At 53.0% G+C, this 21163-nt stretch overlaps 1 protein-coding gene across 2 annotated transcripts; it reads left to right on the top strand.

Moving 5' to 3' along the window:
• Positions 1 to 29: 29 nt before the first annotated feature.
• CIMIP2B (ciliary microtubule inner protein 2B) lies at positions 30 to 21139 on the top strand. 2 transcript variants are annotated; one of them, XM_059725374.1, is made up of 8 exons: positions 30 to 116; positions 8514 to 8646; positions 15427 to 17651; positions 18490 to 18731; positions 19338 to 19495; positions 19805 to 19946; positions 20050 to 20259; positions 20604 to 21139. In XM_059725374.1, exons 3-8 carry the CDS (start codon positions 17584 to 17586, stop codon positions 20690 to 20692), a joined length of 909 nt encoding a protein of 302 aa, XP_059581357.1. In that variant the 5' UTR covers positions 30 to 116; positions 8514 to 8646; positions 15427 to 17583; the 3' UTR covers positions 20693 to 21139. The 2 variants fall into 2 exon arrangements, with proteins under 2 accessions (XP_059581357.1, XP_019346543.2); XM_019490998.2 differs by lacking the exons at positions 30 to 116; positions 8514 to 8646; positions 15427 to 17651 and having other exon boundaries at positions 18645 to 19495.
• Positions 21140 to 21163: the final 24 nt, after the last annotated feature.

Raw genomic sequence — 21163 nt, 5'->3', positions numbered from 1 at the left:
CCTCCCTGTGAGATCGGTCCACCTTGGCTATGTTATAGCCCATCTGCACATGGTTATTTGGAAGGCCATTGAGAAGTCACTGTGACCTCCATCTGCCTCACTGTGGAAATAAAGAGGTGAGGAAACAACCTTATGGCTTTTGTCTCTTGGTGATTACTGTGGCAAGACAGTAGGGGATGCTACTAGGCTGAGCCACCTGCCTCACTGTGCCCAACCAAAACCAGGCTTGGGGTGTCTCCCCTGGGGCTCCTACATCCAGCCAACCCCCTTCCTGGAGCACACCTGCAAGCCTGGGGTAATTGCTGCCACCACCCGGGCTCTGGAGTCTGTCGGGGCTCGGTGCAACCTGAGGTACACAGACCCTGCAAACCTTGGGGGTGCTTAGCCCACCATGGTATTTTGGAGTGCTCCTTTTAGCCTGATGCATTCAAAAGTAGCCTCCTGTACTGGAGGAAGGTAAAACATGATGCCCACCCTAGCTAGCCAAGCAAAGGGAGCTAAAAAGTCTTGTCTCACCCTTCTCCTCTCAGAGATTCACAGCCAGGCACGCTGTAACAGATAGCTTTTATTGATCCAAGAGGGAGAGAATGGGGAAGAGGTACAGGACAGAGAAATATTACAAGAAAAATGCCTTCAGCAAAACAGAATAAATTGAGCCTTTCAAATACAGGCATGTGGCCCTTTTAACACGTGGCTGAAAACTTAGTTCTAAACTAGTAGCCAAATTCCAGATTTCTACTTACAAATCTTCCTAATAGTTTGTCTCTCATGGAGGCACATCCTTCTGTGTCTCTGTTCCCAAAGATAACTGACTTCCCCTTCCCAACATGCCTGCTCCAGGACAAAGGGAAGAATGAGCTCCCCCTCCCTTAGGAATTTTTACAGCCCAGTCCCCTAGGTGACCAGACTTGGTTGCCTAGGTGACCAGGTAGCTGAATCAGAAAGGGGGTTGGGGCCTGGACTGTTTCAGAACAGGGACACAGGGAGAGGAGGGTTTTTTTCCACAACTACAAGCCAGCATTTTTTCCAGAATTACAAACCAGGGCATGTCTCACACCTAGAATACAAAGGGATGCTTCCCATCCTAGAGATTTTAGGAAACATTTGGGGTAGGAGATTTGCTGGTTTAAGAAAACTGTGTGCCCATGTTCATCAAGAACTTGGGCCAAGTCCTTAAGGATACCTTGTTTGGATGGAATCCAGATGCAGGGGGTAAGGGAGGTCTGCAATCAGGCTTGGAGCTCCCTACCTTCACTGGACGGGGTTTCACAAGGGCGAGCCCAGCTCCTGGGTACAGCCTAACCCAACAACAAGATGCATTAAAGTAAACCCCTTCCCTATCACTAGCCAGTTCTGCTGCAACAGCCCTGAGTGCAGGAGGACTCACAAAGAGGAACCACGCTGGGTTGGCTCCAGCCTGCAGAAACTAGCACTTGATCTGAACAGTGGCAGCTTTTCAGTTCAGCTGTTTAGGGACAAATGGCAGCTTTGTGCTCAAGGTACCAGACTGGGTCTTGGGACATTTGCATTTAATTCCTGACACTTCTAGAGACTCTCAGGGTGAATTAAGGCAAGACAAGCACTTTCTCTGACTGTGCAAAAGAGACCAGGAAACTTCCTTTCACTACCTTTCATTATTATTATTGCAGTTGACAGCTGATAGGAGCAGCATGGCAATGCCTGCGGCTGTTGTAGGGCCTGGTGTCTGAATTCACATGAGGGGAAATGTTCCCAAGGAAAATGGTGAATCTGCATGGCTGGGTATCACATATTGATATCAGCTGTATTTATATCAGCATAATGCCACATAGTGGTGGCCTTGAATTCCTCCATGCTTGGTGCTGCACAAGCAGCAGCAGTAAAGAATCCCTACCCCAAAGGGTTCACATTTTACTTATAGGGCAAAAGATAATTGAGGGATAGAGACAGACCAAAGAGGAGGAACAAGGGAACCACCTGGGCTAGGGACAGACATTACACATAAACTGGTTTAAGTGATCAGAAACTGGTTTAAACCTGTAACAGAACATACGTTCAGTGCCCATAAACCAGTTTCAAAATGGCTGAAACTGGTTTAAGATAAACCTGGTTGGATGTAGTATCAGACTTAACTGACTTGGGTCAAAAAGGTTGATGCAATGTCTGCCCCAGACCCCTTCCTGGTTTAAGTTAAACCAGAGTCCCCCAGCACCCCAGATGATTTGCAGCTGGGCTGGGCTAGGCTGTGCTGTCTGCTCCAAAGAACAGGCTAGCCTGCCTCTCTGCTCCCTAGCCAGAGCTCCAAGGGAGACTGCAGGCACAGCCGGGTCTGCCTGGCTTCCCACGCTGCTCAAGCAGGGATTCCCCCCTCCCATCTCCCAAAGCACGGACCCCAGCCTCACGGACCCTAGGCATGTGGTATGCTAGCTAATGCTGAGAGGTGTCTGTGTCTCCAGTTTCACTGGGACAGGCAGACAGGACAGTCTCTGCTTAGGGCTTTTTGGAGCTAATCAACAGGGCAGCTGGTAATGTCCCTCCATTCCTTCCTTGGAAAAAGCTGTTTAGGAAGAGTTTGAACTAAGAAAAGAGGTTTGTTTGGCTGATGGGATGATAATACTGTGGTTTTATTGGCCTCCCTGCTGGTTTGCATCCCTGTCAGGTTTGTAGACAGGAAGAGGGAGATTGAAAAGCTCAGTACCATCAACAGATGCATGCATTGCATATCCCTCCCCCTTTGCCTCAGAGTGCTAGCCCAGGGCTGGGGGCTGGCAACACTCCTAGCCCTTGAACAGCTAGTGGGGAAGTCTGGGACGGTGCAGGCCAGGGTGGGGGTTTATACCCCTCCCTAATCAGAGCATCCTGCAGGGCCTGACCACATCACCCCTCCGCTCAGCACTGTGGAAGGGAAGGGACAATGGCTCTAGTGCCCCCGGCTCCTAGCTTGAACCACTGCAGATATATTCCTGCATTTCTGGAATGAAAAGGGAATGTCTATCCACGTCCAAATCAGTTCAAGCTTTGCAGGTTAGACTGACCTGCAAAGATTGAATCAATTAAGGCTCAGGTTTTTTGAATGCATATCCCTAGCCCTGAAGGTGGCTGGAACTGGTCTCACTGCACCAGTAACCTAACCGCTGTCAGATGTTTTTGTAGGTATCTCAGCAAGGGAGGGTTCCATGTAAGGATTTAAAGGAGAACCATGAGACCATGCTGCAAATGTTTTCAGAGAGTCCTTCCCAGGGCCAAGGGATCATATGAGAGACAGCCCCCAGGTCTTGAGAACAGGGCTCAAACAGTCGTCCACTCTCTGCTCTGGCTTCTCCTAGGATGTTAAGTTCAAGATCTCAGTCCTTATCGCTGCAGCATACAATGGAGATTTTTACTACGAAGGAAAGGCTTTGCTGTGCCAGGGCAGGAGGGACTCAGTACCAAGCCGGGGAACAAACTGAGGTCAGGGCAGATACAGATATTGATGCATACTGCTTACGTGCCAGGGACACTTCTGACTCACCCCCACAGCACAGCACAGCACAGACATGTAAAAACCCCACCAAAGTACACCACTCTCTCAATGGAAGAGGGTGAGAGAAGGAATGGGTCTAATGCGATGAACAGCCCGATGCAAAATGCGCCAGCAGGAGTCTGATACTTCAGCATCTAGGCCTGCCTCCTTCTCCTTTCTTTAAAGTCCCCCCCCAACAAAAAACCTCTATTTGTAGAGAGGGAAGGAAGTTCCATTTGCAGAGATTTATCAGAAAAGTGCTGTGAGCAACAGGAAGGCGCAGGGCAGCATGCCAAGGCAGAACACATCAAGTGCGCAGAAAGTAGATGCTGGAGAGCAATGTGAATGCCACTGTTCAGAGCTGGGGCAGCAGAAGCCACCAGGTTCAGATGCTTTTCTCAACCTGTAACCTCCCCCCGCTGAAGTGACAGCCCATCCCCTGGTCTGGAGGCCTGGTTTGTTTGGGTCTGTCAAAGCCAAGATTTCTCACATGATGAGGCTGTTCTCCCACCCAAGGCCTTTTACCAGGTGTCAGCCTCATGCTTGAAGAGGAGAAAAGGAAGTTCTGTTGTGTGCTGAGATCCTGCTTGGCTTTCATTTGGGCACATCTACATGTACAGTTTAGTGCACATTAGCCTATTTTAATGCACGTTAAGGTGTCACTAAAAAACATGCTCTTTAGTTAAAGTGCATTAAGACAGGCTAATACAGGGGTGGGCAAAATGCGGCCCAGGGGCCGGATGTGGCCTGCTAGGCCATTCTATCTGGCCCATGGGGTCCCTAAAAATTTTAGAAAATGAGTATTAACCTGCCTTGGGCTGCCTGTCATGTGCCCCTCGATGGCTTGCTGAAACTCAGTAAGCAGCCCTCTGCCCAAAATAATTGCCCACCTCACACTAATGCATATTTTCCTAGTACCCCACAATGGAGGGCTTCTATACATGTGCAGGGAGCCTGCTCCGAAGCGCCGGAAACCCAGCACATTGGAATACACTCAATTAATCAAGTCTGCTGGAGCGTGGAAATTAATGCACTCCAGCAGACTCCAGCATCACATGTATCAGCGTCCCCGCACTGAAAAATGGTGGTGGGGTGCTTTGAACTAAAGCTCGTTCAATGAGATTTAGCTCAAAGCACCCTGCTGCCATTTTCCAGCATGGGAACACTGATACACGTGACACTCTGGTGCTTTTAATTAGCACGACTCACAAATTAAAGCGCACCCCCCACGCCCCCTGGAGCACATGTAAAAATGCCCAGCGGTACTAGATTTAATGTGCGTTAACTAAAGCATGTTAATGCACATGTAGATGCCCCCAGTTAGAAGTAATAGCCAAGCCCCCTAGATCACATATACATGTGCACTTTAGTGCACAGTAGCCTATTTTACTGCGCATTAAAGCGTCACATAAAAAAAGTGCAATTGCACTAATGCACAGTAAAATAGGCTGCTGCGTAATAAGTGTTACTTAAAAAACATGCACATTTGTTACTGGGCATTAAGGCAGCCTAATGCACATTTTTTTAGTATCTGACATTGGAGGTACCAAATTTAATGTGCATTAGAAAAAGAGTCTTAATGCACGTGTAGACGTGCCTCTAGATGCAGCATTGCATTCTGGGAACAAAGAATGTAGGCCAGGGCTATAGGGTGGGATCCTGTATCTTAGAAAGCCGTGAGCTGAGAGGCCCTGGAGGGGATGATGGAAGACAACATGACTTCTCAAGGCAATGCTCTGTCTAAAAAAACCAGTCTGCTGCTGAGATACGTACACACAAGACTAGCACGCAGAGGTAGGGCAGAGGTATTCTCTCTTTTGTAATACCATGACTCAAATATAGAATATCGCCTGAATGTTCACACTCAAAAAGGATGTTGACAAAGTGGAAGTAGGTCAGAAAACGGTTACTACAATTAGCCAATCTGAAAAATCTGCCTAATAGCGAAAGGCCTAGAGAGTTCACTCAGCTTGTTCAAGAGAAAGAGAGATGAACTGGTCACGGTCTGTTTTCTCTTAGCATCTGCATGGGGGAAATTTGCCAGAGAGCAAATCACACAGATCTTTAACATACCAGAAAACTACAGAAATCATAAAAATGTAGGGCTGGAAGGAGCTGCAGAGGTCACATCTAGTCCAAGCTCCTGCCTGAGGTGGGATTCAAACCATCCCATATAAATCCACTGTTTAGTATCTTAGCAAAATTACAGTCAACCCTGACAAGTACAGGACATCACACCCTACCCTGCCACAGGTAAATCAGGGGAACCGCCGCAGCCAATGTCCTGCTTCTATAAAAGGTTGTTAATAGACACTCAAGAGGCCGTGTCCCCTGCCACAGAGGAAAGCAAACCCCCCCAGTCCAGACCAGTCTGACCAGGGGGAGATAATCCTTCCTGCCCCCAATGCAGCAGTCGGAGCCTGAGCAGGGGGCAAGACCCTCCAGCCAGGACCCTGCAGGTTTCAGTCCCACGACATGACAAAATCTAGTCACTGGGGAAAATAAATTTGGATATATTTAAATGATATCAATGTAATTTTGAAAAATGAGGGTAATTGATCCTTAGAGCCACCTACTTGGGGCTCTGGTGAATTCTTTCACTGGACGTCTTTAAATCGCCACTGGATGCTCCTTTCTGAAAATGCAAAGGAGCTGCAGCACAGTACAGGACCCTGCGTGATTTTATGGCATAGGACTAGGGCAGAGGTCCAGCTAAATGCTTCGAAGGCTCTTCTGGCCTAGAAATCCATGAATCGGTGCCCATGAGTTGCAGAGCCCCTCCTTGGGTGTGCAAATTCCTGCTCCAAACAGCAGCAACTAAGGTGAGCCTGCCTCCAAGTCACACACCTGACTTTTGCCGTCTATATTCACAGGGAAAAGCCCAGTTGTCCCCATCATCCTCCATGGTGTGGGTGCGGGCGTCCTGTTGGATGCCCATGAGATGCTTTAGCACTGGCAGGAAAGGCTTTTTCAGCTCACCCTAATGCTAGAACGGGGTCAGCTGCATGGCATCCCCTCTGTGGGGACGGACGTCCAGCTGGGGTCCGAGACATCCCCTCTGCCAGGGATCTTTGCAAGCGAAGCAGGGCGGTGCTGTACTTGCAGTCGTGCTAGGCAAGACAACAAAGGGCTGGGGACCGCTGACATCCAGAGGGCTACGGCAACCCTAGTTATTGAGCGTGCATCACCAGATCTCAATGACTGCATGTGCAATAATGCAAAGCTGTTTCCCACCAGTGCAGAATGACAGGGACAGGTCCTGTGGTCTTGGGGGCAGGCCTGTGCTGGGGGAAGGTGTACAGCTCTGCTGCAGGGTGGTTTCCCATGTCAAAGAGCAGCGGCCGCAGTGTGGAAGCTGGCCTGCCTCCCTGGGCAGGGTGTTTAAGCAAAAGTTGGGCTGAGGGGAGCAGGAAACCATGACTCAATTTCCGGTAGCAGAGGAACAGCAGGTGCTGTCGCAGCTCTGGGAGGCAAAGGCAAGAGCTGCAGACAGCCAGCGAACAGCTAGAGATGAGCGCAGAGAGCAGCTTTGGGCGAGGGACAAGCACAGGGCGCAGGGGGCCCTAAGCCTGTGCTACACTGAATGCAAAAACCTGCCAGGGCCTGAAAAGCAAAAGCTGAGTCCGTGGTCCATGACTGAGAGCTTGATGCTGGCCCTGGATTTGTGGGATAGAGAGGACCTGGGGGGACAGGGGACAAGAAGCTGGACAGGAGCCAGCAGTGTGCCCTTGGTGCCAGGAAAGCTACCGGCATCCTGGGCTGCATCAGTAGGAGCGCTGCCAGCAGATGGAGGGCAGTGATCCTTCCCCTCTATTCAGCACTGGGGAGGCCACATCTGGAGTCCTGTGTCCAGCTGTGGGCCCCCACTGCAGAAAGGATGTGGACACACTGGAGAGAGTGCAGGGGAGGGCAATGAAAATGGTTGTGGGGCTGGGGGACAGGACTGGTGAGGAGAGGCTGAGGGAAATGGGCTGATTGAGTCTGCAGAAGAAAAGACTGAGGGGGATTGAATAGCAGCCTTCACCTCCCTGCCAGGGGGGCTGCAAAGGGGACGAAGCTGAGCTGCTCTCAGCGGTGGCAGATGGCAGGACAAGGAGCAATGGGCTCAAGCTGCAGCAAGGGAAGTTGAGGTTGGATATGAAGAAAAAAACTCTCACGAGGAGGGTGGTGAAGCACAGGACCAGGCTCCCCAGAGAGGTTGTGGCGTCTCTATCCTCAGTTAGACAAAGGCTTGTCTGGGATGATGTAGTTGGGGCTGGTCCTGCTTGGAGCAGGGGTTGGACTAGATGCGACCTCCCGAGCTCCCTTCCACCCTCCTTGTCTGTGATTCTGTCATCATATGTGGACCAAGCCAGGAAGGATGATGCAAAGGGGGATATTATTGTGATTGCGACGGATGAAAGGTAATAAGTGCTTACAAACTTGGGATAAAACATTCTGAAAAGTGTTCCTCTTTACATGCCTTTGGAAACGTTATCTGAAACCTGTAAGACTGGCCTCTGTCTCCTTTCTCACGTTTCAGAAGGCGGTGAGCCGTCAGTCACGTGAATACAACTGTTATGTACTCAGTCTCCAATCCCATCACATCCCACAGGCCAGTCACGGGTGAGATCAAACCCAAGCCTGACCCTATGCAATGTCTGGCCACATTTTACCCCTTTTTGTCATGCAGACTAAGAGACGAGGCACGTGGGAGACTTGCCCCTTATGCCTGTACATTACAAATAGCTCAATCGTGGGCTTGATCCAGTCGCCATTAAAATCATAGGAACAGCCGTTGGAACCGGCCATTTCTGTTGAACTTTTTATGCTCACACCATCCACTTCTGCACTGGACTACAAGGTCCCCATTCATAGCATACAAACTAGAGGGTGTCACTTTTAATGGGGTGCCCTGTGGACATTCATGTTTTGTGAGCTGAATGTCCAAATAGCTCTAAAAATATCATTATTATAAGAAGCGTACTTGTAAAGAAGGGTCCTATTTGTGTTTAACACTGCACACATTGACCTAAACTGCCTTTCTTTGTAGGTGTGGATCAGTCTGGAGAAGACTGTGCTAGAACAAGCTATGAGTCAAGGCATAGAGGAAAAAGCCATCAAGCACCATGGTTGTTGGTTGTAGCCATGTTGGTCTAAGGACATAAGCGGACAAGGTTATTTTGGTAGGTGTGATATCTTTTATTAGACCAACTAAAAAGAAAAACCAGAGGTGAACCTCTGCTAGACCTGGTCCTGGCCAAAGGAGATGACCTGGTGACTCAGACATTGCCTAGGCCTTAAGAAGGGTATTTGTGCCCAAAAGCTTGCAAAGAACAATTTTTTCATCAAGAATCAGGGCAGTCATGAGTAGCCAAGACATCAAAAACATTTTCCAGGTCAGGGGGCTGCTTGCCCATGCCTGAAAGTTTCTCGGGCACTGGGAGCTCAGCTCTGCCATGTGCAGGGTTGCAGCTGTCTCTGGGGGTCACCGCTGCAAGGTGAGGACTGGCCTCTGCCCCGTGACTTTGGTGTAACTTTGTCTTAACAACACGTGCAGGACTGCAAACAGGCCTGCAGGGCAGGACAGTGGACACAGGATCTGACCCACCTGCCCTTTGCAATGAATCACAGAATTGCAGACAGTGAGGGTGGCAGGGACCTCGGGAGGTCACATCTAATCCAGTCCCTGCTCCAAGCAGGACCAGCCCCAACTCCATCATCCCAGCCAGGGCTTTGTCGACCCGGGTCTTCAACACCTCCAAGGATGGAGACTGCACCTCTCTGGGGAGCCTGGTCCAGTGCTTCACCTCCCTTCTCATGAGACTTTTTCCTCCAGCTATCCAACCTCAACTTCCCTTGCTGCAGCTTGAGCCCATTGCTCCTTGTCCTGCCATCTGCCCCCACTGAGACCAGCCCAGCTCCATCCTCTTTGCAGCCCCCCTGCAGGGAGGTGAAGGCTGCTATTCAATCCCCCTCGGTTTTCTCTTCTGCAGACTCAACCAGCCCAGTTACCTCCTCCTCACCTCACCAGCCCCACAACCATTTTCATTGCCCTCCACTGGACTCTCTCCAATGTGTCCACATCCTTTCTGTGGTGGGGGACACAGCTGGACACAGGACTCCAGATGTGGCCTCCCTGGTGCTGAATAGAGGGAGGAATCACTGCCCTCCATCTGCTGGCAGCGCTCCTCCTGATGCAGCCCAGGATGCCAGTCGCCTTCTTGGCACCAAGGGCACACTGCTGGCTCCTGTCCAGCTTCTTGTCCCCTGTCCCCCCAGGTCATTTTCTGCAGAGCTGCCACTTAGCCAAGACACTCAGCAGGTAGCGAGCTCTAGATGTCCAACCATGGCAGGGGAGAGCTGCAGGTGTCTGGACTTGGCCAAGAGATAAGTAAAAAGGGCGATCGCAACAGAGAGAGAGGAGTTGGCACAGGGCTGGGGGCATCTCAGCTGCAAATATAGGGGCTGCAAGACTCACCCTTTCGTAGTGACTTGGGGGGTGTCAGTGCACATAATCATCACTTGTTCTTGTCTGGGCGGTATTGCCGAACTGGCCCGTGGCTACACAGACCCACTAGCTCCTGTCCTACGAGACAATCCATTTCTCAGGGCTTCGCCAGCGAACATGAATTTAAGTCTGTTTTTTTCTGTGTTGCACCCGGGTTCCAGGAGGTTGGTTGCTGGCAACGGCCTCCGAGAGCACCCGACCCGTGCAGCCTAAACCCGAAGAGCCACAGGAGGCAGGAGGTCGGCCACGAACCCTCCCAAACCCCGCTGAGCACCTCAACAACAGCGTGATCCCAGAAGGGAGGGCAAGGCTTCAGGGGCCTAGTGCAGGATGGTCCCCAGGCTAGCAAGACCATCACCTGATGCTGTGAAAAGGGGCAGTGTGTATGTCCCCAGCCCATGAAGGAGCAAGTGCTCCCATGCCCCTTCCCCACCCACCCGTTCCAGCCCCCAAATCCCCTGGAAGCTGCTCCAGGAGCATCTCAAGGTCTCCAGACATCAGGAGTTGAGTGTGGTCACAGGAGGATGCCCAAGATCGGGCTCGTTGGTGCATTTCCAGGGGCCAACCTATGGTCCAGGTGATACAAGTGGCACAGACAGACTGCAGAAAGCAGACAGCACAGCGGCAGATAGGACAGGGAGCAGAAAGCAGAGCAGCAGAGCAGGCAGGGAGCAAAAAGCAGAGCAGTAGATCAGGAGGGGAACGCAGGGCAGGGAGCAGAGCAAGTGATCGGGCAGGCAGCTGGGGAAGGGGCTCCGAGTGGCACTGGGGAGGCCATGGGGTTAACTCATGGGGCGCTGGAGGAAAGTTTGGCCCGCAGGTCCCTGACAGGATGCTGGAGGAGCCGTGTGCTGCCATCTACAGACCAGCGCTCCCCGGGCAGCTTCTACACCCAGGCCCTGGGAGCCCAAATGAGTCTGGAGAAGAACATTTCAACTCCAACTGCATTGAAATGCTGCAAGGGGGCCACTCCCCGGGGCACGAGCGGCTGTGCCCCATCCTGTCCCAGGACTGCTGCAGTGGAGGATGCAGCAGATTGGGATGGAGGAGCTGGAGAAGAACAACTTGGTGAGCCCAGAACAGCACTTGCCCAGCTCAGCGTGCCAGTCAAGCCTTAAACTGAGCCCCTGGGATAGCAGACATTGCACCCAAGCCTGCCACAAGTATAGCAGGGGGACCACAGCAGCCAACATGCTGCTGCTGCAAAGGGGGTTAAAATACGCTCAAGAGACCCCAGGTAAAGATGGTGCCACTGCTACAGAGGAAGACAAACCCCCCAGTCCGTACCCAAGATGTGTGCTTAGGTCCAGGGTAACTCCCTGCAGAGCGATGTTCACTCCCCTTCCCCAAAACCTGGATAGGCCTTTGGTTTTGGAGACAGCTGTTTAAAGCAGCATCCCTGATGGTTGGGAGCTCCTCATGCAACATGCAAACGAGCAGGTGCACAAGTACATATGTCTGCTCTGTGCTGTCCCAACCTGGATCAGATGGCAGCAGGCTTTTCTGGACCCCTATCATCCATGTTCCTAATCACAGGAAAAAACACTTCATCACCTTTACAGAAGACCACCTGCATTAGGGTTACGTGAGTCACCACCACGGCAGCATGAGGACCATCTCGCAAGACTGAGCCAGCGGCACGTGTGTTTCATAATTCCAGCAGTGACAGGTTGAAGCCAATGAGATGCTGGTCATCGTTAGGAAGGGCATTATAAACAGAACTGAAAACATCACTACAGAAACATAGGAAAATAGGGCCTGAAGGGCGTCCTGTCTAGCCCAAACCCCTGCTCCAGGCAGGATCATCCCTGTCTAAACCATCCTAGACCAGGGTGTAATCTGCTCTTAAAAGCTTCCAAAGATGGAGATTTCAGGCCCTCTCTGGGTAACTTGTTTCAAAGCTTACCCAGCCTCAGACTGAAAAAGTTCTTCCCAATATTGAGCCTGGCCTATTACAGAGAACAAGAAGCCAAATATGAGCCAACAGTGCACTCTTGCTGCCAAAAAGGTGAACGGCATCCTGGGTGCATCGGTAGGAGCGGTGCCGGCAGATGGAGGGCAGTGATTCCTCCCCTCTATTCAGCACTGGGGAGGCCACATCTGGAGTCCTGTGTCCAGCTGTGGGCCCCCCACACTACAGAAAGGATGTGGACACGTTGGAGAGAGTCCAGTGGAGGGGAATGGAAATGGTTGTGGGGCTGGGGGACAGGACTGGTGAGGAGAGGAGGAGGGAGGCTGATTGAGTCTGCAGAAGAGAAGACCGAGGGGGATTGAATAGCAGCCTTCATCTCCCTGTAGTTGGGCTGCAAAGAGGATGTTCTCAGTGGGGACAGATGGCAGGACAAGGAGCAAGGGGTTCAAGCTGCAACAAGGTAAGTCGAGGTTGGGTATTATGAAGAATTCTCTCACGAGCAGGGTGGTGAAGCACTGGAGCAGGCTCCCCAGAGAGGTGGAGGAGTCTCCATCCTTGGAGGTGTTGAAGACCTGTGTAGACAAAGCCGTGGCTGGGCTGATGGAGTTGGGGCCGGTCCTGCTTTGAGCCGGGGTTGGACTAGATGTGACCTCCCAAGCTCCCTTCCAGCCCTTGCTGTCTATCATTCTGAATTTCCCTGATGCAATTTAAGACCATTGATCCTTGCCCTGTTCCCTTCAGTCACAGAAGTCTAGATCTCCACCTTCTTTATTACATCCCTTCAGGTATTTAAAGATGGTTATCAAATCCCTACCTCAGCCTTCTCTTCTTCGGACTGAATAATCCTCATTCTTCCAGCCTTTCCTCGTAAATCATCTTTTCCAGACCTCTCTCTATTTTTGTTGCCCATATCCTTCCTGAAGCGCAGTGCCCCAAACTGGACACAGGACTCCAGGTGAGGCCTCCTTAATGCTGAACAGGGTGCAGGGATCACTTCCCTTGACTTGCTAGAAACAAGCCTTATTAATTGAATCTAGTATATGCCATCGGCCTTTTTTTTCTTTTTTTTTTTTTGTTGCAACTAAAGCACACAAACTGAAGTGCACACCATCTCAGGGAGCCACATTCCCCGAAGGCTGCAAAATGATTTTTTCACCAGGACTAACATCCAAAGTATCTGAGCAAACGCAAGCTGTGTCTGCTGCCAACGCCTTTCCTGGAGGTCACCATTGCACCTGGCAATGAGCTGGTGTCTGCACTAGAGGAAGAGACGCAGAAGTTATGACAGTCTCTTGATCCACAGCAACAGGAAAGCTCAGGCATATGTAAAGGACCTAAAATCTGGTGGCAAACATGCACCATGGCATTCCTGAAGCCAGGGGAAGATGCATCAGAAGTAAAGGGCTTCAGGCCCCGATTATACTAGGTCATCTCTGCAAGCTGTGCCAAACCTGATAATGTTCTAGCTGTGTTTCCTCCCTGTGTAAAGCCATATAAAAGACATTACATTATAAAAAATGTCCACCTTGGTCTATAATGCGTAGCCACAATATCCAAAAAGTTTATTAAGAAATCCCTATTAGATTTATATAACTAAGGGGGGGAGGGGGGGGGGGGCATGCTTCAGACAATAAGTGAATGCAGACACTTTACTGCCCATCACCAGAAGCAGATCAGCAAGCCTCTAGTTTATTCCTTGGTTTATTAATAGTTTATTCCTTGGATAATTAAAAGCAGCAGGGGGTCATTTGACTTGAACCCCTACAAGAGGGGACTTGTTAGAAATCTTCCTAGAAAAACAGACCAGTACAAAGCAATGTCAATGCCACATGCATAAAGAAAAGCAATAAAATAGCTATACACCTGGATCGCTATATACCTGGCACAACCCCAGGGCAGCCTGCGACAGCATTCGGTGTGCAAAAGCAGGCTGAAACTATCGAAAGTTTTCTTCTTTTTTTTTTTCTTTCTTTTTTTTTTTTAAATACTCTTGTTTACCTTTTTGTTTCAATCGGCTTTTCACACCTCTAGTTAGTACTTCCTGGCCTTTCAGTTCTGGTTGAACAGATACCTAATTAGTGTGGGTGGCGAGGCTGCCTTTTGCTCACTGTAGTGTAAATGCTCACGCTCCACAAACAAGGAGCTCCAGTTAGCACCACCACGTCTTCCAAGAGCCTTGCACTGGGAAGCATCAGACCTTGAAGCCGGCCATTTATGGCTGAGTTTTTCATATTGACCTTGTTTGTTTTGTGATTAAGCTATTTTTTAACTCTGTTTTTTATACCTTATAGAAACGAGACATTTTAAAAGCTGTTTCAAGGGTTTTATTCAAACATTAGCAGGTCTCTGCTAATTATTATCATTTCTGTTTCTATTATCTGCTAATTATTATCTCGGTTTTTATCTGTATTACCTCTACTAATTATTTCAGTTTTTATCTGTATTACCTCTGCTAATTATTATTTTGGTTTTTATCTATATTACCCAAGTATTACCTCTGCTAATTATCTTGGTTTGAATTTGTATTACCTCTGTTATTATTATCTGGATTTTATCTGTATTATCTAAGTATTATCTCTGCTAATTATTCTCTGTTTTCATTCGAATATTAGCAGGACATGCCTTTTACTCCCATGGCCATAGCAAGGGTATTGACGGCAGACAGCGGCACCTGGACTTACCTGAAATTTAAAAAACCAAGCCTTTCCCGGTCCAACTGAGTGGAGCTAGTTAAACCAATTTGTTCTGCACTTCATGGTAGAAATAGGGTTTATTTCTCTCAAAAACACCAATGGAAAAAAAAAAGCAAGCAGGGCCTATGTCGCTCCAATTGCCGTGTTATAAAATGCCATACAGCAGGCCTGTGCATTATTTTAAATATAAGGCCTTGCTTCCAGCAGCATTTTTCTGCAGCTATTCCAGCAGTTTCTCTGTAAGAACAGACCTGTTTTCTGGAAGACACAAACCCAGTGTGCATCAAGGGGCTTCATCTTCCAGCCCTTGAAAGGATCAAAGCAGCCCCAGGCATCTATTTTGCTTCGGGCCCAGAGAGGCCTTGTAAGAGGAGGGCAGACAGCCCCGCACGTCAGTCCCGATCATTACCGTGTCTGCAGCTATCAGGCATTTCATTGTGCTGCACTTTCTGTGTCTGCTCCTGCCCCGTGGCTCGAATTGCCAAGTTGCAGAATGGTCTAGAACAGGGCTTTGATTGATTTTTAAATGCAGGGCTTTGTTCCCACCAGGGTTTTCTGCAAACATTTTCCCTTTTTTGCTCTATACAAGGAGCTCTTTCTTCACGGAGAGACAACATTGGAGGTCCACAAACGGTTTTATTTTAACAACCTTGAAATCAGTGAAATCAACCCCCAAAATCCAGTTTTGGGCAAAGCCACCACAGGGCTTGTAACAGACAGAGCTGGACCCCAAAACGGTCCTTTTCAATTCACGCACAATTGATTCGCAGCTCCCCGGTTCTGGCTATATTATGCATACAATGTTTGTCTCACTGCAATCGAATTTCACCCTTTTCCATTTCTTTGGCAGAAATCCTAGGATATGATTTCTAATCCCGAGCAAGCAGTCCATGTGGATCTTCAAGAGCAAATCCCCACCTGCTTTATCGTGTTCAAAATACACCATCAAGGGCTTTGGCACTTTGCACAGAGGATCAATGTGGCGCATCTACATGTGCACTTTAATGCGCATTAAAGTGTCACAAAAAACAGTGCGCTTTCACTAATGCACATTAAAATAAGGTAATGCACCTTTTTCTAGTACCTCACAATGGAGGTACTACATTTTATGCACATCAGTATGAGCACATTAATGAACATGTAGACACGCAACTGGTACTAGATTTAACGTGTATTACCTAAACTGCATTAATCGCGCATGTAGACGCACAGTGTCGCTGGGTTAAGCAGAGACTGAGGCAGTGCAGCATATCCTAGTGCGGTGAGGTCCCACCTTTTTGGCTGGCGTACCACAGATTAGCCCTGCACCCTTCTTGGTGCCACTCCGATCCCCTTCCCCTACACAATCTGCTGCTCTGCTTTCTGCTCCCTACTAGTGCCCCTTGCCTGCTCTCCCACTCTGCTTTTTGCTCCCTGTCCCCTCCCAGGGCAATGTTGTTCATACCATGATGGCTCAGGACTCTCTGCTGATGTGAGATTGGATGAATGAATGAATCATTCAGCTTTAAACAGACAGACAGCAGCAACTGGGGGTATAAGCATGTGTGGAGGGCACTGGAGAAGCTGGGAAGAGGCAGGTGAAATACTGGTGCTGTGACACGAGGGGCCAGGGGAGCAGCACGGAGGATACTTGAGCTACTGGCACAAGCTCAAGCAATTTGGATTAGGACCCAGGTGCAGGGGGATATGCTCTGCCCCTGAGGAGCAGGACACACGTGCCCCTGTCCTGATGTGACCCTGGGAGCTGGACTCAGTGCTCCCCGTGTGCAGCTCGGGGCTCAGAGCCTGTTTCTGCATCAGGCCCCTCCGGGGATAGAGCTGGTGTCCGGACACTGCCCTGCCTCCTCTCTGGTCCGCTGTGGTGGGACACGGGTGCTGAGCTGGGGCACTGCTGCACGTGCACAGCAACCCTCAATTCGGCACTTATGCAGAAAGCACCTGGAGTGGTGACTGCATTGCTTTCTGGGGGTGTAACACCAGGGCCAGACACTGTTCCAGCACCAGTCCCAGCAGCAGCCAAAATACTCCTCTTCTGACCAGTGATCCCAGTTTATCCAGTAGCAGCCTTTTTGGCTACAGCATCCTAGAGGAACTCATGTCCCCCGTGCTCTTGTCAGGGTCCCTGCTTCCCAAAACAGAGCCCGCAGCCTGTAAGCGTGTCTGCACTCGGCGTGCCGGCGGCGTGTCCAGCCCCGCACGTGGCCACGCCAATGCGGATCCATGTTGTTGCGTGCCAGTGACACCAGTTATTCTATGCTCATTACTTACCACTCTCCCAGTGCTTGGGCCAGCTGCCAACATCATCCAGAAGGAGGGCACGTTTCCTGCCAGGTCATGGACAGGAGCGCTACGTGGTGGTGGCCCAAGACATGATACTCGTGGGGCCCGTGGGAAACTCACCGGCTGGACGTCGCATCCCGGGTCAGGATCACACGGACACTATCCCGCGAGGGAGGTTTCAGCAAGTTCAGTGCGATGCAAGGTCCTTCAGGCAGGATGCGGGGAGGTGAGATGCGGCGGGGCGGCTGCATCACGATCTGTCCTTGTCTCCCGAGCCAGAAATTGTAGAACCGCGAGCCCTGTTTTCTACAAAACCAGAGCGACTGGCCTTAATTACAGGCTGGCCTTTTAATTCCCTCTGGACCAAACCCTGCCTATTTGAAAGGAGGTGATGCCCGGCAGCGGTCAGCCAGGGGCCTGCGGCTGACCAGAGGGGAGGCACGAGGGGTGGGCGACGTGGGTATCTGCTGCAGCCACGTGCCGGCTCTCCCTCTGGGCTGCCTGGCCTAAGACTCCTGCAATGTCCCATAGCTGTGCCTGTCCCCGGGACACCAGCTCATCCCTGCCAGGGCAGTCCCTGGGGACAGGCTGCTCCGCGTGACTCCTCCCCCGGTGTCCCCGGCTCCTGGGGACAGCCCTGCCCTGCAGCTCAAACGCAGCTGCTGCGAAGCCAGCGCTCGGCGTGGCTCCGACTCCCTCTCACTCCAGATTTTGAGACCCTTGAGCCATGGCCACGGCATTCGCTCCAAAAATCAGCCAGGTGCTGATGACACCGGACCCCCACCACATCCCTGGGTGAGTAAGGGGCACCAGGACAGCACCGCAGCAGGATGTATGTGGCTCGTGGCTTGTGGCAGAGGCTCTGTGCCTGGCCCCCCTAGTTGCTTCCTATGCATGCCCTGGCTTGTCCTGCCCCAGCGCTGTCGCTGCCGGCCGCAGGGCCCCACTTGCTGGCCAGGCTCCCATGCACCCTGCTTTGTTTCTGGGGGGAGGGAGAGGTCCCCGGCTGCACTGTGGGGTGGGAACACGCAGCCGGGGTGCACCGTCCCTTGCATTTGGAGCAAGTCTCAGCAACGCTGTGTGCATCTGTGTACAGGCGTCCATGACAACCACCCACACGCCCAGCTGCCCGCTGACACACAGGGAAGCCCAGAGACCAGGGATGGGGGCAAGGGGAAGGGCGTGAAGGTGGAAGGGAACGTGGGAAGGGGTAGCAGGGGGCAAAGCAATGCAGGGAGTGCACACCAAATGGGCCCAGACCCCTGCTCCAGGGGGGCAACTCGGGGTCCAGCCTGGCATGACTTTATCCTGCAGCAGCCTGACACAACTTGGGGTGCAGAAAGGGGAGCTCAGAGCTCCTCTCAGGGTCCCTCAGCCTGGCCGGGATGCAGGCAGCGCCCCAAGGGGAGGTTGATCTGGGGAACTCCTCGCTGCAGCAAGGTGTCTGCTTTGCACTGCTGATCCCTGGGGCTGGGCTGCATCCAGCCTGCCAAGAGAGGACTGGCGACCTGGGAGGGCAGCACTTGGCTGCACTGGGGCTGTCTGGGGCTTGGACACAGCTCAGCACCTTCCCCGTTGGGAAGCAGAGGTGCTGTGCGTGTAGCGAGCCTGACCCCGCCGGTGCTGTTTGCAGCTACGCTGGGTACTGCCCCCAGTACAAGTTCAGGCTGGGCCGGACATATGGGAAGCTGACCTCCCAGCTCCTCACCTGCCCCGAGGTTGCCCGCTCCCCACATCTGGTGCTGCAGCCGACCCAGGGCCCCTGCGGCAATGCTCAGCCCCCAGAGCAGGAGGAGAAGCTGCTGGAGGTGCCGAGAGCCGGCTGGGGGGCCGGCATCCTCCCAGTGAGCTGCAGCATGATCCCGGGATACACAGGTAAGGGCATGGAGCAGGTTCCCCGGAGGGTCCCCCCAGCCCAGGGGTGCAGGGCAGGACTCAGCTAGGCCCCCTCCCTTGCCTTGCACCAGTGCACAGGGGGCTGCTGGGCTCAGAGAGGAGGGGCACAGCCGAACAAGCTGGGGTGGGATGTCCTGCCTGCTGTCACGGCAGCACGGCAACTCCATGTGTGACGCTGCATGATGGTGCAAGGAGCTGCACGTGGCCAGACCAGTGCCCGTGACCCGCGAGGGTATCCGGCAAGAGCGGTAAGAACGACGGGCACCTGCCCCTGCACCCCTAACTGCACCGGGACTGGCATCCTAGTCCCGTCTCAAGTCTCCCATGGAAACACCCCCCATGGGGCTGCCCCGTGGGGGTGCTTGGGGCTGACCCGGGGCAGGGCAGTGGCAGGAGGGTCCCTACACCCACCCCGCTGGCAGGAGCCCAGTCCGGCCACACCTGGACCTTTCACTCCTGCGGCCAGGCAGATGGAGCCGGCTTCTCCCTGCCTCCCCCACCTCACCCAGTCTGTCCCCATTGCACCTGGGGCTCAGGATGCAATTCAGCCACGTCTTCTCTATGCGCCGGACATGTGGTGCCCAGGATTCATCCCCAGAGCCCAGCACTTCTTCGCCAAGACCTACCTGGAGATCTGCAAGGAAGCTAGGAGCGACTTCGCCCGGCAGCAGCGTAGATCCTGGGGTGGGCAGGAGCAGCCCAGGGCCTGCCAGCCCTGCCTGGACCCCGCACAGGGGAGCAAGGTAAGGCTCACTGCAGCAGCCTGCACCTGCTGCTTCCAGGGGAGCCCTCTCCTGCTCTGCCCTTGCCCATCAGCTGGCCAGGAGCAGGGCTGGACGAGCCCTGAGGGTCTCCAGAGACCTGGGATGAAGTCCCTACCCGTTAGCCAAGGGGGCAGGGGGCAGGGGGCTGGTTGTTTGCACCGATGCCTGCCCCAGTAAGGGGGTCCCGGGACCGTGTCTATGCCCCCACCCAGTGGGTTCCCCCATGCCGGCCTGCCCTGGAGGCTGCCCTCCCTCGCCCCATGGCTCTCACAACCCCTTTCCCACCAGGAGCCTGCGGCTGGGATCCCCGGCTCCGATCACCGACTGCTCCCCACGGTCATGGGCATGGCCCCGCTCCCAGCAGCCGCGGCCCCGCATGGCTCTCCCTACTCCATGGAAGACGACAACCCCCACAAATACTTCATCTCAGGTGAGACCCCGGGCGATGCAGCCTTGTCCCCACTCAGGCATGGAAGGGGAAACCAGACGTGATGGGGAGCAGCCCCTACCCATCACCCTGGTGCTCTGTGCAGGCTTTACCGGCTTCGTGCCCCGCGCCCGCTTCCTGATCGGGGCCGGCTTCCCCATCACCACCCACCGTGCCCTGCTGGAGTTCGCCCGGATGTCCCGCAAGGACGGCAGCAAGCCCAGAGCCATGGGCACCAGCAGCCTCCTCCCACCGCTGGGACGCACCTACCCCGCAGCCGGGGGGCTGCTGCCCAACTACACCGGGTACATCCCAGGTGAGCACCTGGCTGCATGGGGAAGGGACCCGCCAGGACCCATCCCTCACCTGCAGTGGGCTCCGACAGGGTTCAGCTTGGCTGGGTTGTTCCCACAGACCCTGGAGCTAAGCAACCTGGGACTCGCCATTGCGAGCGTTTCCTCGTGCAACCCCATGCTTAGCTTGACAAGCCCCATGCAAAGAGGCTGCAGCCTGGGGAAGGGGCAGAGCAACCCCGCGGTCTTGCAACCAAGGGGTTTGAGCCCGGCTGTGACCCCGGGGACAGCCCCATGCCATAGGCTCCAGGCATCTGCTTCATCTCCCCCTCGGGCACAGCTCACAGCTCCTTCCTCTGGTCCCTAGGCTACAAGTTCCAGTTTGGCCGCACCTACGGCCACCTCACCCACGATGCCCTGCACCTCGGCCTCCCGGAGAAGCAGCGGCCGGAGTAGCCTCCCCGGCAGAGCACGGTGCTGAGCCTGGCCCACACATGCTGGGGAATAAAGGCCCACATGTTGCCCTCCGTGATCTGCAGGGTTCACACGCACACGGGCATCCGCTCCCGGAGACCAGGCTGGGGCCGTGCACGGCGGGTGGGGGCTGTATCCCTGCAGCCTGCTGGTGCTGGCCAGGGCACAGCCAGGGCCATGGGAGCCTTGGCACGTCCCAGCTGCAGCCTTTCTCCAGCCGTCCCCAGGGCTGAAGGGCTGCGGCGGCGGCCTGGATCTCAGCAAAGACCCTCCCCTGGCCTGTCCGGCCATGGCACCCCCAGCCTGGCTGCTGCGGGGGGTGGACCAGAGCCCCCGGGATGGGGTGGGACTCACGAGCCAGCAGCCAGCGGAGAGCCTGGTCAGCATCTTTTTTATTAATATGCATCATAAATAAAGAAATAAATAAAGGCGAGACATCTCGTGGTCCTACCA

Source organism: Alligator mississippiensis, chromosome 3 (assembly GCF_030867095.1).
Source record: "Alligator mississippiensis isolate rAllMis1 chromosome 3, rAllMis1, whole genome shotgun sequence".
Lineage (NCBI taxonomy): Eukaryota > Metazoa > Chordata > Crocodylia > Alligatoridae > Alligator > Alligator mississippiensis.
Note: the sequence above shows the minus strand (reverse complement) of the source record. Positions and strands in the feature narration are given on the sequence as shown.